General features: G+C 40.7%; 1 protein-coding gene across 1 annotated transcript; it reads left to right on the top strand.

The window, feature by feature from the left end:
* The first annotated feature begins 4417 nt into the window (after positions 1–4417).
* Positions 4418–7403, top strand: NR0B1 (nuclear receptor subfamily 0 group B member 1). The gene is made up of 2 exons (XM_044442607.1): positions 4418–5051; positions 7159–7403. The coding sequence occupies exons 1-2, from the start codon at positions 4418–4420 to the stop codon at positions 7401–7403; spliced, it is 879 nt and encodes a 292-aa protein (XP_044298542.1).
* Positions 7404–15786: the final 8383 nt, after the last annotated feature.

Below are 15786 nucleotides of genomic sequence, written 5' to 3'. Positions count from 1 at the left end.
TAGAGCAAAAAATAAAAGGGAAAAAGAAACAAAAAGGGAACCATCTCTTTGCCAAGTTATGTAGTATCTTAGGCCCCTCAAAACAAAATGGTGCTTCTCCATTCCACCTCCCAAAGGCAACTGGACTGGCAGCTGAATCTTGCCCCAACACCGTCTTCTTCTCCACCTGAAAACAGCACACACTCTGGGGTGATGCAGGACAAGCTGCTTTGACCACACAGAACTATCCTGCAACAGAGACCAGCCAGGAGACTGCTGCTATCCTATCCATACCACCTAGCACCTTCCACCTTAGCTGACTGTGGCACTCTGTCTCATAAGCCTTACCTATGGAAGAAAGCCCTAGAAACATCTCTCCCTTCCTTGGCAATAAAAATACTGTACTAATAAATTAAATAACAAGTTAGATGCTTTTCCATGACAGCCTAAGTTAGCTGCCTTTTCATGACAGCCTTAATTTACTGCCACATCATTCTATCTAATGGTAGAGCCAATTCTTGATGGGCCTTTTGGCTGACTAGCTACCTAAACTCTTTTCAGGCATTAAGTGTGAACAGGATATATAAAGGCAAATCCAGGGTATGGGGCTGTATTGGCCCTAACCCAAATGCAGTAGCCCCATCCTTGCATTGAAAAAATGATGACTGAGGGGGCTTCCTATTTCTCATTCAAACACAATGATTATTCCCCTGATCATGGTTGCCTCTAATTGTAGGGGAAAGTAGTAGGATATGGAAAATACCTTACTAAATTTATGTCTATGGAATATCCCTCCAGACATGGGGCTGGAGCAAGAGATGGGATGACTGATGACATTTGATTTCAAATGCTTTTACAAAGTTCTGTTGATAGAAAGTTCGGAATGATCCTGCCTGCACGCATTTCTCTTATATTTTTGGAGGATATTTCTGTGTTATCACAATGCATTGAATCCAGATTTAGAGTCATGCTAGTAGAAGAGGATCTCTCTACCTGACAAAGCAGCCTGTCCAGGCCCCTGAAAATCCTGCACAGACAATAAGGGTTCAGTAGATGGTGAAGGGGGAAGCCTCAAAAGTTGGGCAGAGTTCCTCCAGACCCAAGTCACCTTTCCATCCATAAGAGCCAGATTATGGCTCTAATCCAGTATCTCCATGTAGTTGATATGATCACTTCTTCTGAAATTGGCCTGCTGAATTCATTCATGCAGCATCCACCACTACATTCTAACTAAATTGGGTGCGACGTATTTTAATGTAACTTTGGAATGTGTGTATAAAAACATGTGTTGTGTCGACATTTTTCTTAGATATATATGGAACATTATGGCAACTAGAAATGGAAAGTTAAAGTGCACCTTTAGTGGAGGCCACATAGCCATGAAAGTAAAGCAGATCCTTTCATAGTTCGGACCTGTCTGCACAAAGCAGTCACAGATGAACCAGATCAGAGTGAAGGGTTGGGGCTATTTTGTTCCATGGCATCATTACACAGTTGGTAACATGGGAATTAGCCCTCAAAAACAAAACAAACACCAGGAAAGATATTTATGAACTTTTTATTTTTAAAAAATAGGGCATTAACTCCTCTCAATTGCCTATTTAAATCAAGGAAATTACTTTGTCTTTTCACAAAAGACAGAGTTAAAGCCTTCTGGTTTCCAGAGTTAAACCATTTAAAGCTAGAAGAGCATCAGAAGTCTCCATTGCACTCAGTAATAACTCTTAATTCTCATCACCAGGAGAAAGAGAACAAGATGCTAAGGTCATCCAGCAACACAGGTAATAAATCTCATAAAATTGGAACATGCCTCTACCAGTTTACTGAATAAGCCAACAAAACAGTTTATTATAGAAACTCCCATTTGGGGCTGAATTATGAGCACACAATTGATGACTATAAATGAAATATATTGCATGCAATTTATAAAATGAAATTGAGAGTCTGTGGTAACTTTTTCTATTTTAGTATAAAAAAGACTCTTGTACTGTATAAAAAGCAACCACCTCTCCCCCCCCCCCCCCAAAGGAGATGGGGGAGAAACTATACTCATTTCAGGTTTATTTATTAATGAAGGGAGATGCATTCATGTTTTCACCTCAAATATCTCTGTACAAATATCATAAGGAGCTTTCAAGGGAGGTCACACATCACAGTTTCTGGGAGTCACAGTTGCTGATTCAGAATTTGCTCCCAGTTTACCTGGATGGAATACAGTTGACATGGTTGCCTCTACCTATAGGGAAAAGTAAAACCCTTTCAGCAAAGCCTTTCTATTTATTGGGCTGGTACATGTGTTTCTATTTAATCTAATTCCATTTTTCATAGAAGATGCAGACCATGCTTGATACATCTGCTTGAGGCTAAGCAGATGAGAGACTTCGCCAGTATGGGAGGCTTCCCTGAAACTTCTGCCTGTCCATGTGGAATTTTCTCATCAAGACAGGATGTAGATGTAGTAAGTAAATGCTAGTGAATATTTAATATAGATACCAGACTATAATGTTCAATAATCTTTTTGCACTTAGTTTTTTCCCTTATGTTTTTGCAGTAGCCTTTATATGCTCATTCTGTTGGAAATGTGTTGTGGTGCTATTGTCCAACATGCAAAATGATTTTTATAGCTTGATACTTCTCATTTTAATCAGCCATTGAAATATCATGTGCCAGTATGGCATAGTGGTTAGAGTACTGAACTGGGGCTCAGGAGAGATGGGTTCTAATCCCCAGTGACTTTGGGCCAGTACCTCGTAGGGTTGGTATGAGGATAAAATGGGGTGGCAGAAAACCTTGTGAGCTCCTTGGGTTCCTTGCAAGAGGAAGAAAAATGGGGTACAGATGTAATCCAACAGCAATATCATCAAGAAAAGTGCCATGATCAAGAATAGTTCTCTATAGGTTACAGGATATTATGATGTTGCTTGATGTACTACATGCCCATTTTCGTGTTATCTGTAGCAGTGATACATGGTCTAGTTTAAACAAGCCCTTAGTGAACAACCATTTTTTAAAACTGGGAATATAGTCTGAACCAACCCAGAGCTGCCGGACCAGCTATGTTTTTTTCTACCCACTCCCTTCCACGATAAATTAGGCACAACTAAAGAGCTCGTCAGTCTAACCTCTTCAGTGTGAATGTCACCAGACTTTTGCAGAATTTTTCTATTACATACATCATCTATGTGTTCCTACTCAATCTCATTAAGCCGTGAGGCCTGTAGTAACTCTTATGTTCCAAGGACAGCTGGAGTATACTCAATCCCTATACTTTCTTTCAAAGGTTACATGAAAGTCCAATTCGCATCATCATCATCCAGTACATTTCTATACCTCCTGTAATTGAAGCTCTCTGGGTGATCACAGCTTTAAGTCACCCATCCAGGTTTCAACCAGGCCAGACTCTACTTAGCTTCCAAGATTAGGCAAGATCACGCACTTCAGGGTATACAGAATAGAATTGATTTCAGGTAAATTTGCAGTTGGAGCCATAATTTCTTAGTGAAGAAAAAGGGAACACTGGTAATTTATCAAAGGCTTCGGGCAAAATATGGCTTTTAAAGAAACTGCATCTATGTGTCGATTTTGAAAGTTTGAATAGAAGACCTTAGTTAGGACTTGGCAATGTCCCAGATGAGGGAAATGGAATCATTAAACATTATTAAAATGTTTAGTGAAAGAATTCCTATTTTAACAAACTGGTGCCCACTTTTTAATCTCCAGCCATGTTCCCTTCAAAACTAACTTTTTAAAAAATAAAAATAAATGCACTGAAATGTAGATGAAAAATTATTTTAGGTGGACTCTCCAAAACTAGTGCATTAAAACCATTTCTTGCATCCTGCAGTTTTGATAAGAAAATCTGAATTGCACGAGTCCCCATACAACTCTCGGTGCTTGATGAGTTCCCTGGGAGACTCTCCTCGAGGGAATTTGCTTCCCCGAACTTCGATCTGCGTTCATCTGGCTTTCGGGAAGGGGCGCTCCGCTGCCCCGACCGCGAGGGCCCATCGGGTCCCAGGGCCACGAGTCTTGCGCTCCCGCGGGCGCTGGCTTCGTGCAAGCCGAAGGCTGGGCCGCCTAGGCGGGGCAGAGGCACAGGTAGCGGCGCGATGGCGAGCCGAGCACAAAGGCAAACCCCTCCTCAGCTTCCTCCTTCGCTGGAGCCAGGAAGAGGGGAGGAAGAAGGTGGAGTTCTCGGGGGCTTCCCTCCCTCGCTCCCTCCCTCGCCCTGTCCTTTTCGCTCAGCCAGTAACGAGCGTCTGCGCCTTTGAACTCCGGCGCTCGCCAGCGCGGCTGCACGCGCGCTATAAATAAAGTTAAGGGCCGAGCAGAGGGCGAGCGAGCGCGCAGCTCGGCTGAAGGGGTGGCAGGGACGAGCGCTTCCCGGTCTTCCCCCGGCAGCGCGCTCTCTTTCTCCCTCTCTCCCTTCCCCGGAGCCATGGCGTGCGTGGACAGATGCCGCTGCTGCACGGACAACCGGCGGCAGAGCAGCATTCTCTACAACATCCTGAAGAGCGAGGAGCAGCAGAAGCAGAAGCAGGAGCAGGCGGCGAGCGAGCAGGCGGCGCCTGAGCCCCGGCAGGCGGCACACCGGCTGGGGCTGGGGCTGGGCTGCTCGTGCGGCTCGCAGAGGCGGGTGGCCCTGAAGAGCCCGCAGGTGGCGTGCAAGGCAGCTTCGGCCGTGCTGGTGAAGACGCTGCGCTTCGTCAAGAACGTGCCGTGCTTCCAGGAGCTGCCCCTGGACGAGCAGCTGGTGCTGGTACGCAGCTGCTGGGCCCCCTTGCTCGTGCTGGGGCTGGCCCAGGACCGCGTGCACTTCGAGACGGTGGAGACCACGGAGCTGAGCATGCTGCACAGGATATTGACTAACCAGCGCGGCGAGCAGCAGCAGCAGCTGCTCTTGCACAAGACCCAAGAGCAGCTGGAGCCGACCTGCGGAAGCGGCGGCAGCCCTAAGCTACCATCTGCGGGAGAGATCCAAGCCATCAAAGGCTTCCTGGCCAAATGCTGGAGCTTGGACATAAGCACCAAGGAGTACGCCTATCTCAAGGGAACCGTGCTCTTCAACCCGGGTAAGCAGGGCACTCCTGTGCCGCGCCCTCGCCCTGCGTTTGGCAGTGTTGGGGTCTGCACTGGCTGGGATGGGTTATGCTGCCCTTCCTTTCTGGCAGGGTCCGCTGCAGAAATCCCCTCCCCGCCATCACCTGCGGGTTGTTCTGACCTGTGGCCTCTGCTAGGTACCTGTCAAGATCATAGGGCCAGAGGGCAGTGCTGGGTGGGGTGCGGAGATCGCAGATGGCGATAGAAGGCACTTCTCTGTGGTTGAAGGGTTGGATGGGTGCCTGCAGGCACCTCAGTTCTGCACAAGTAAGTACAGAAGCTGAAAACATGCCTCTCGGTTTCACGTGAAGAAGTCTCTGTGTGTGTGCGTGTGGGGAATTAATACAATGAATGTTTCTTCTTATCATCTTAATGAAGTCCTTTGCTGTTGCATCATTTGGTGCAGAAGCACCTTACAGTGTGCCTTAAGTCACATCCTGACTTGAAAAAATGGGGAAAGGTTCAAAACTCTGTATCTGCTCTGCTCATGAAAATTTACTCTGGCAGAACATATGTGCTAGGAAATATTCCAAAAGAATTAAAACAATTTTGGCTCAAACTGGCTCACTTTAGTTTTTCTTTTTCTAGGCTGAAGAGTGCCCATTTTTGTTAAATAAAAGAAATTATGGCAAACTGAGACCACAAAACTGAGACCATCCTTTCAGTCATAGAAACGTATTTCTGGGTAAATCTGTCTAGGACTGGACCACAGAGCTAAGAACATCTTCATCTTTTTATGTGTTGGCATTTTAGGGTTTCATCTAAAATGGTATGGCTATGATGAAATCAGGCAATGATGTGTGAAAGACATCACATTCTTATTCCAGCTGTGAGGCATGTTTGGATTAGTGGGGCACTTTTTGCTGGGGTTATTTCTTTTTTCTTTTAAATTGCAACATAAAGCAAGTATCAGTTATGATCTAGAAATTCCCTAGAGTTTGATGACCTGCTCAGGGAACCTTATTGACTAATGCAGTACAATAAGAAAATTCCATAAATATATAAGGTACTGTATAGTAGTTAAGACTACAAGAACAATTCTATGTTATTGTGTTGTATATAAGGATTCACATTTTGGCACTGCACTCAAGTGTAAACAGTACCTAATTTTGACACTTAAAAAAACTATTTCCAAGAAAAATTGCAATTTTGGGAATTAAACCACAACATCTAGAGAGATACTAATCGTATACATTATTAGCATAGTCTATATAATGCCACCACAAGAGAGAGCGAGAGACCTAATGCAGCCTATTAGTATATAATCTATATGTATTTTAAAATGTGTTGTACTAACAACCCAATATTTTTGAAGTATATCAGTAGACTGAAATAGCAATACTGTGTACTTAATATATTATAATATTCATGCATATAATTAACATAGGAAACAGAATAGACATTTCAGAAGATATATCTATTTTGGATTTCAAAAATTATATTGAAATTTTGAAACATATACTGACAAACATAAGAAATAGAAGAAATGCAAGCACAATCCCTTCCCACAAGTCTGTTGCAATTTCATTGTAAGCACTTGGTGTTTCATTTGAACATGAATGACATTGACTATCAACAAGTTGTTAGCAAACCCTTTCTTTCCCCTTTTGTATGCTACCTATGGCTCTTTGAATGCTAAAAAGTAAACCTCGTTGGTCTATTTTATAACCAATAGGATTAAATGTGTTCATGTTAGAGAAATTAATAAGTTTTACAAAAATTGTTGTTTCCACTCCAGCTGGTTAATAGTGGCTTTGTCCCCCTTCATTCTCTGAAATCAGGGGTAGAAAAACATGGATTTCAATGGAGCTGTAAACTTTGAAATGCCATTCAAACAACTTTGCAAGTTTACATTAATCTATTGGAACAATCAATCTTTAGCTGACTTATCAGTAAAAGTTCAGAAAAGTCCATTTTTGTTCTTAATCAATGGAACAAGTTTTCAAACCTTCCAGTAAGGGTTTAAACCTCCCAGTAAGTTGGCACAGTGTAAGAAGACAGTTTTAACTGTTTATAATGCCTTTAATATATGATATAAGAAGCTAACTTAGTTTTGATATTTTCCTTCCATTCTTCCAGATCTGCCAGGGCTTCACTGTGTACAGTACATCCAGGGACTTCAGCAAGAAGCACAGCAAGCCCTAAATGAACATGTCAGACTGATTCACAGAGGGGACCAGGCCAGATTTGCCAAACTAAATGTGGCTCTGTCCATGCTCAGATCCATTAATGCCAACGTTATTGCTGAACTTTTCTTTAGGCCCATCATTGGAACGGTGAATATGGATGACATGCTGTTGGAGATGCTCTGTGCAAAGTTATGAAGTTGTGTAAATATTATATATATATATATATATGAGTAATCCAACATGAAAGTACCCACAGCAAAATAGTGTACAGTAGTGTAAAATAAACTAACTTATTATTTTTACATAAAGTATTTTTGTATTCAATAATAAAAGATTTGAGTGCTCTTAATTTTTATTAAATACACAGCTTCAAAGTGTTCATTCAGCAACATCCACATGCCCTTGGAAAAAAAAATGGAAATCAGGCATACTTATGCAGCAGTAAGTTCCACAGTATTTACCTGCGTCTTACACCCAGGCAAGTGTCTGTTGCGTTTTCAAGGTAAATTGAATATTCTGCAGTGCAGCTTTTCCTAAAAGCTAGACTGATTAGTGTATTGTATCAGTATAGGGGATTGTTATATCAGCTGTTCTTACAGTCCTATATTAATACATGCTGAATTAAACAGAGTGCAACATTCTGTCTTGCATTTCATATAAATCCCGTCCAAACACTTTGACTGATTTAAAGGGCTTTGGAACCAACCTTACTATAGCAGGAGAGGTTTGAACCCCAACACCAGCAACTACGTGGAATGAAGCAAGCTTATGTACCCATAATATTTTAAAAAAATATATTGCTGGCACACACACACTCTGCTACTGTAATGCTTATACCAAGAGGTTCAAGGTAATGTATATTTGAATGAATTGTCAATAAATGATAATGTATTCTTTGGGACTGGATTTTCATCTTAGTCCTTTGACAAAAAGATCTTTATAATCAGTGGCATCAATTTGCACAACTAATGGGGATTATAAATTGGTTTCATATACTCCTGGCTTACTTTATGAAAAGAAAGAAATCATCTATCTTAAAATCAGTTTTCTTCTGTGTGAATTTTCATGGGGTAGTAATCGTGCAGACTTCAGACCACTGATGGCTTGAAAGTAAGTTGTGGAGGTACAAATATAAAAACACAACAGTTGCAACCTAAACTTTTTTCTAGGCCACCAAACTATGTTCGGCACTCCAATAAATATACAAGAACAGCCACTACAACCTCGATGTTGGAAATCGGTGGGATGCAGGGAACAAAATCCACCTCAGTAAATATTGCTGTGCTAAAGTGTCCTGGCTTACTATTGTGAAGAACAGGGGGCATCCTTACCTTAGCAATTGTGCATCTTTATCACTGATGCCCTTCTTAACAGTAAAAACATTTGCCCTTAAGTCCTTACATTAATGGACAGCATTTTCCCCACATAGTTAATATCAGATATCCATGTACTTTATTTAATGGATACAAACTGAGTACATGGACAGATTTGAAAGTGGTGTATACGAATATGTACACACACAATGCTGCGATGATATATCCTAATATGTCCAGCGATTTCAGTAAAACAATGTTTTTCAAGGTGTTTGAATGGGGGGAGGATGAGGTGGCATACAGAATTTCCAGCCGTAATGATTTGGTATTGCTAGGGTTGTGTCTGTATGTGTGAATGCAGCACATTCAAAAAGGTGTGCAGTGTGAAATAGTTTGGGAGCCACTAAAATATTTAGAGGAGGGAGAACTCGACCTGTGACTCAGACAGAATTCTGACTATCAGCTATGTATGGCATGGAAGTGCAAATGTAAAATACCCATTTTCTTCTGTCTGCTTGGGGTTATAAAATTGCTGGGTTGTCAAGTTGGAAAGCTAGTTGGGCTGTGCTTGACTTGTTATGTCATATAAGCAAATAAGGCTTCAATCTATACATGAAGATAAAATATGTATCTAGTAACAGGGTAAAATGTCCCACAATGTTTCCACAGGGAAGGCAAGATCCATTTTATCTCTGCTACCATATACAAAAGATAACAAACACACCTCAACTATCTGTGGCTCAAACCAAATGCTGACCATCGGCCGTGTACATTTTACATGGCTCCAAAATGGCCAGAGGTAAAAAAAATAATTGCAGCATAGTATTGGTCGTGAATAGTATGGGTTCTCAGATTATGCACATGAATATTTGCAGGCATGTGATCTTGCACAGAGTTTCACAAGCTCTTCCAGTCAGTAAATACACAAGTGATGTCATCTTAGTGCAAGTTCTAAGGATTTTATGTGTCAATTAATTACATTCAAACTAAACTGTTCCCATTTTCAAAATGAGTATATCAAAGGGCACATTTATTTATTTATTTATTTATTTATTAAAACATTTTTATGCCGCCCCATTCGCCGAAGCCTCGGGGCGGCTTACAAGTATTACAAGTATAAGTATTACATTCGTATTGCAACTACAAATTACCATTGAAAATCAAACCATGCAAATGAGAAAAGTCTTTACCAGTATTACAAGCTGAAAGTGCTTTGATATCCATGGTCACATACCCAAACACTACTCTGAATTTCAGGGTCTTTTTCTGGAACTCACCTTGAGTGCTGTGGATATAAATGAAGATTGCACAACAGCATCGTGTATTATAAACTTTTGCAATGTTCCCTGCCAAATCCTACAGAAATCTTCATAGTGACATATTATGTTGCTGTCAATTGGGCAGAATTCCTCAAAAAAATAGTTACCAATACACAGAAGACAGTAATTAACCTATATCTGTGCGCATGTTGACCCTTTCACAAGGTTTCCCATACCCGCAAGGGTGTGATGTGCAACACTGTGTAGCAGACAACAATGTATAAGATAACTTACTACATTGCCATTGTTGAAGAGAGTACAAAAAAAAATCTCAAGCGCATTCATCTTGCTGATCTGGAATATGCAAACATAGCATGGAAGTGCTCAGATCTACCTGGAGGCCTGGATTCCGCAATCAGGTGTGCCCTGTTCATGATTTTTTAAGCTTGTGCGCAGTATTCAGCATACGGTCTCTGAAGACTGACGTGGGTACAACACATAATTCTTGTCAGCACTATACACTTCTTGTAATAACTTGCTGAGTGAAATCCAAAGAAGGGAACTCAAGGGCTTTTGTGTGTAGATTTTTCCTTGAACGGGAGGCCTGTCTCTTCAGTTTGGGGTGAGTGAAGGCTGCTATGCAAGAAATAGAAGTCTAGAATGCTTATGGACACAGGGGACTAGTCATGTGGCTCTTTGTACTCCTACCCTGGATTAACTCAACTATCTCTGGATTAAATCATTGTCTCAGAAAGTTATGCAATCAAGGGAATGGAACACTGTTTCAAAAGGCAGTCCTAGGTCTACATACAACTCCCAGCCTTCTTCATACAACCACTTCAGACCTTGGACAAGAAAGAGCAGTCCATGACAGTTTCTTGGTAGGAGAAAAGAGAGAGAAAGTAGGGGTTGTCAGAGAGAGAAGGCACTAGGTGGGGGTGGGGGTGGGGGGGTGACAGAAAGAGAAAACCAGGAGGTGACCCACCTGGTTTTGGCTCTGACCTAGCCTAGTGCTGGCTTTGACTTCACCTAATTGGTATCCCCTGACAGATAATACATGAAGATACATGAATATTAGCCAAAGAATGTTGCTCAGCCCTGTACTACAGTGTCAGAGGAATAAATTACAAGTGCACAGTCCTTTTCCTAATGTTATTTAAAGTGCTATTTGGAGAAGTGCTTTTCCTTATGTTGAGATGTCCTTTTTCAATGTTCCAGGTGTGTGTTTCGACTGATGTCTGTCTTGTGAAGTTTCAGTGTTCTAAAAAACCCTGTCTAATGGGAAATAATCATCAGACCTTGCCCTTTATAGAAGAAAATCATCATAAATTATCATCTATGTGTTTTAAATTAAACCCAGTTGATTGTTCAAACCACTCTACAATAAGATCAGGCCTAATAAGGAAAGGTTCAGGGAGTATCCTCTAAGGATGTACCATTAAAAACACTAGAATTTACAGTGAATTTTTACAAATATTACAGATTTGTTGCAGTAAAATCTATTCCTAGGGTTCATTCATTTAACAGTATTTTTAATCTGCCTTTAAGGAGAGAAAACTTCTCAAGGTGATATACAGGATGAAAACCAAACAAAAATAACCAAGCATGCAGTAAATATACAATAAAATACAGTTAAAAACCTATTAAAGTGGGATAGTGTCCACTTGCAATTCCACTGAGTCCACTGGGATTCACCTACAGGTAACTCTGCTTATGCAGCTTTGATATTTAATTCCAAGTGATGTACAAAGCATCCCAGAATAACAAATTACATAAAATGATGATCTAAGGAGCTTTGAAGATGGCTTGCTGCTACAGGGACAGTTTTCTTTTCTTTTTAAAACATCATTCTCATATCCATGTTTTAAAACAGTATTGGTACTAAATCCTTTCCCCTTTTCTGTCTTTTGCACTGTCTCATAATCTTTTGCACATTTCTGTCTCACTTTGATGGCTTCTTCTTTTTGTAGGTCTTCCTTTTTTATATTGTCTCCCATCTGCTTTTTGTTCCATGTACCTTCCAAGGCTCAGAGCTCAAATTCTGAAAGCCATCTCCTCTAACTTCAAAGCACAGCTTCTTGCTGCTAAGTAGGGAGTGAAAGATCCCTGCAATGCACAGCAGTAGCACCACTTTCTTTGCTTTGGTGGTAATCTCACTGATCAATGAGGAGCAGAAGGATAGTAATACTGTGGTCTGGATCATGCCTGGAAGGCTGGAGCAGGACAATTCTTCCTAAAATTAATCTCCTAGGGTATGTTGGGTTTGGATACTTTTCAAATTATTTATAGTATGTAACAAGATCCAGTCTTTGAATGATTTTTTTTAAAGAGGGTTGCTTCTTGTTCAAGTAGAACATCCCAAAGTATGATTTCTTAGGCTGTAGGAAGGAAACAGACATGCTGGGAAATGTAAGCCTTTTCTTTCTTTGGACATGCAAAGGAAAATACTTTGAGTGTATTTTATAATAGGGATAAGTAGCTGGTGGCTTTACTCTGCGGTGTTCACTTTGCCTGCTTTCTGTTCTGATAGTTTCTAACATTAATGTTGGAATTGTCCATATGGCATGTTAACTCACACTTTGGTTAAATCTTTTGGTGGATGGAGTGGAGATTGATGTGTTTGCAATAACACTGGTATTTAAAAGATGTCAATCAACACATACAGAAACATTGCTAACCTGAGAGGAGGAGGAGGAGGAGACAGAAAACTGACAAATTGTGTATGTGCTACAATTTAAACGAAACTGACATTTTTAAAGAGTGGAAGAACAGTGGTTTGCTGTAACGTCTATGTGAATACATATATCGTTTCCACTGATTCAAAACCCTAAACTCTGGAAGAAAATTGGATGAAAAGGATTTCTTAAGCACTCCTACTTTACACGCTCCCAGACTTGGTTGTATCAGGAACTGACCTCATGGACCAGTGTTAGGGCCTATAATCCGTGAAAAATCTGTTGCAGCTGACACTAGCCACTCTTTAAAAATTAAAAAGTTGATGGACTTGCATTTACTGGGTTTGCACAATAGGGCAAGTCACTATGAGCAACTATGAATGGCAGGTTATCATATTGTGAACTAGGATAATTTCCCACTGGGTAACTTGTCTGGGGGGAAATAAGGTACCTTGCTAATCCATGGTTTGTTCTAAGGAATTTTGGATCAATGCTGGGTTGACATTTATTTATTAACTATATTATTTAAAGCTTTCAAGCACATTAATTCCATTGCAAGTCCATTGGTGTGGCAAACAAACCACACTGCAAGTGTGGTAAAATCTCTTTGCAGCTCTTGGTGAGTTCTCCCAGTGGCGGCTGCTTCAAAGACGCCCAAGCATTACTTGGCATAATCTTCACTGGCCTGCTATGATGGAAAGCCTTTTGTGGTCTTTCTATTTTTTTGGGAGGGAGATTACTTTTTGTGATTTTTCATAGTGATAGCCAGTGACAACCCATCCAAAGTGCCCAAGCAGCAAATGGGTAGGATTGTCACTGGTTAGCCATTCTTTAAAAATGTTTTGCAACAGAAAAGTGCACAAATATTCTGGATCATTTTTAAACTTTTATGTTATATTTTGGTTGGTAATTCAGCACTGTGCAAGTGCAACTCTGACTACCCTTAATTCGAAGCCTTGCCTAGTCAAAGCAGCCACAATTTATAGACATCAAGAATTTATTTGGACACAAAGTTGTACCCAACCCTTCAAAAATACCAGACTTCAAATGCATGACTTTGCTTTCTCTTGAATCCTATAAAACAGTGACCTGTTAAGTAAAAGGAAAACTTCAAGAAGATCTTAGCTTGACAAAGGGTGCAGTAAGTAGATCACCACTTTCAATGAGATCTTTTAGATTTTAAGCATCAATCTGAATGTTCTCAGAATCCTCCCCCTTTCCCAATTGTAGGTGCTCAGGCAGGTATAAAAGTGTAGACAATCACATTTAAGAAAGAATTTCCTTTTGACAGCAGTCAAAGGTAAGGCTTTTTTAAAAGATACACTTTTGGACGGGACTAAACATGATTTTTTTAACAGAGTCACATGCAGACTTCATGGCCGTGTAGGTCCCTGTCAAAAAAAACCTGGTTTAACCCATGAAAATTTTTGTTTTATATCGAAGTCTCTCTCTTGACCTTTCAAAAGGAAAGCTGTCCAAAGGAGGTGCTCATTCAACTGGGGCGTACAAGCAACCAAAGATAATCTCTATTGTTTTACTTTCATACCATTTTACAGTTGTTAAATAAAAGCAAAGTCAGGTATTTGAAGCCTGGATTTTGCAGTGTCCATGAATGGTGACAGCCTAACAGCAGGCACTTGGCAAGACATTGACAAGGCAAGGTTTCAAATTCAGAGTTCTGCATTTGCACAATTCCAAACTATTGACTATAGTAGTAGCAGTAGTATCACTAGTAATACTGAAAACATATGCAAACATTTCTGGGACACAGACAGCAAAGAAAGTTAATGATGGCCCCTCCAACGTGCCGCAGGGCACACACTGGCTGCTATCACGTCAGAGACTGTGAAAGGCAATATTTGGAAGTGCAAAAGGGGGTGAGAAAGCCATGGCGACTGCAGAAGAGGAAGGTCATGATTGCACTGGGAAAAGGCAGCAAGGGAGATTGTGGGACACTTGCAAAAGGACCAAGAAGGAAGGAAGGTGGACAGGGAGAACTTGGAGTGAATCTGATCTGGGCAAACCATGGATTGTACACATGTAGCTTACATGGAGGAAGGGTTGCTGTGTTGTATAAACTCACCCACTATGAGAAGCACCATGTAGCAACTGGCTTTTTCATTTTCTTCAGTGCATCTACATAGCCTGATGTTAGGAGTGGTGCTCAGAGGTATTTAAGGTGTTGACGATTACAGCGGCTGCATCTGGCTCACCTGGCAATTCTGTCCACACCACTAAGGTGAAAGGTGTCTTGGACAGCGTGAACTGTGGTTTGCTCGCAGCAGTGCCACCCGTCAGCACTATCTGCTGCTATTGGAATGTCACTGAATGAGAACACGCAAGGTACCTTGCCCAGGTCCCTGGCAAACTTGGCATCAGCTCTGCACAATCTTTTCAACCTCTCAAAGTGACCTTCTTGCATATCTTTTCCTATTTGTGCTCTGAAAAAGGCAGATCTCTAAATAGTTTCCCCAAAGCCCATTTTAGGATTTACAAACTAAAAATAACTCCATATTTATTAAAATTCTTGTGGCTACAGCTTTTATTAGAAGGCTACTGCAGACAGTACATTCTTCTAAACAATGGCTATGAAGGCATACTTTGCCCTAACCTTAGTTCTATAAAGCTTATCACAAAATTCTCCATAGTCAAAGCTAAGTTTGGCCCAGCTTTGTCTGTAAAGATTGAAAAAAAGCCATCTAAAACAGAGCAATTTCTTTTAGAAACAGCTTGCTTTCTGCTTTCTTTTTCCCCTAAACATTTAAAGCTGGTATGTTCAGGGAGCTTTCTAATAGTCTTTAGGATTTCTGCTACACCTATTATAGTTGTTATATGATCTATATGTTTCATTTGTCCAAATATCAAGTTATTTTCTATGTTTTCACACTATCTATGTAATTAACAAGCAGCATTTACATAGCGAGTTAAAAGTATGCCAAGTATTCTTACGTATATGAGGATAAGAGTACTTCATCTAGTGGATATTCTAGGCATTGCGGTTAATGCTTAGCATTTTTCAAGAAACCTCATTTACGGCCTTATCCACAGAGACTAGCCAGAGTAGTAGTCGTTAATGGTAACAATAATTTGCTGCAGAAAAGCAGCACTGTCGTTTACATCTTATGACTTAATGACAACTCATATTCAAATAGAACATAAAGAGTTCAGGCAGCAGCAGGGAGTGCTAAAAAGAATATCATACTCCCTTAAAAGAGGCATAGTGCAAGTTATACAAAAGCTTTCTTAGCCTAAGTAATTAAAAATAGTTTTGAAGTAATGTAAAAATCTGGTTTTCATACTGCATGATAGATATGCACTGGACTGTGCAGGC

The sequence above is a fragment of the Varanus komodoensis genome, unplaced genomic scaffold, assembly GCF_004798865.1.
Source record: "Varanus komodoensis strain SLA01 unplaced genomic scaffold, ASM479886v1 scaffold4, whole genome shotgun sequence".
In the NCBI taxonomy this organism is placed as follows: domain Eukaryota; kingdom Metazoa; phylum Chordata; class Lepidosauria; order Squamata; family Varanidae; genus Varanus; species Varanus komodoensis.
Note: the sequence above shows the minus strand (reverse complement) of the source record. Positions and strands in the feature narration are given on the sequence as shown.

Excerpts from the sequence above, each read along its gene's own strand:
- NR0B1 (XM_044442607.1), top strand. The coding sequence starts at position 4,418 with ATGGCGTGCGTGGACAGATGCCGCTGCTGCACGGACAACCGGCGGCAG. Across the intron at positions 5,052-7,158 it reads AACCGTGCTCTTCAACCCGG|ATCTGCCAGGGCTTCACTGT; the intron begins GTAAGCAGGGCA and ends CCATTCTTCCAG.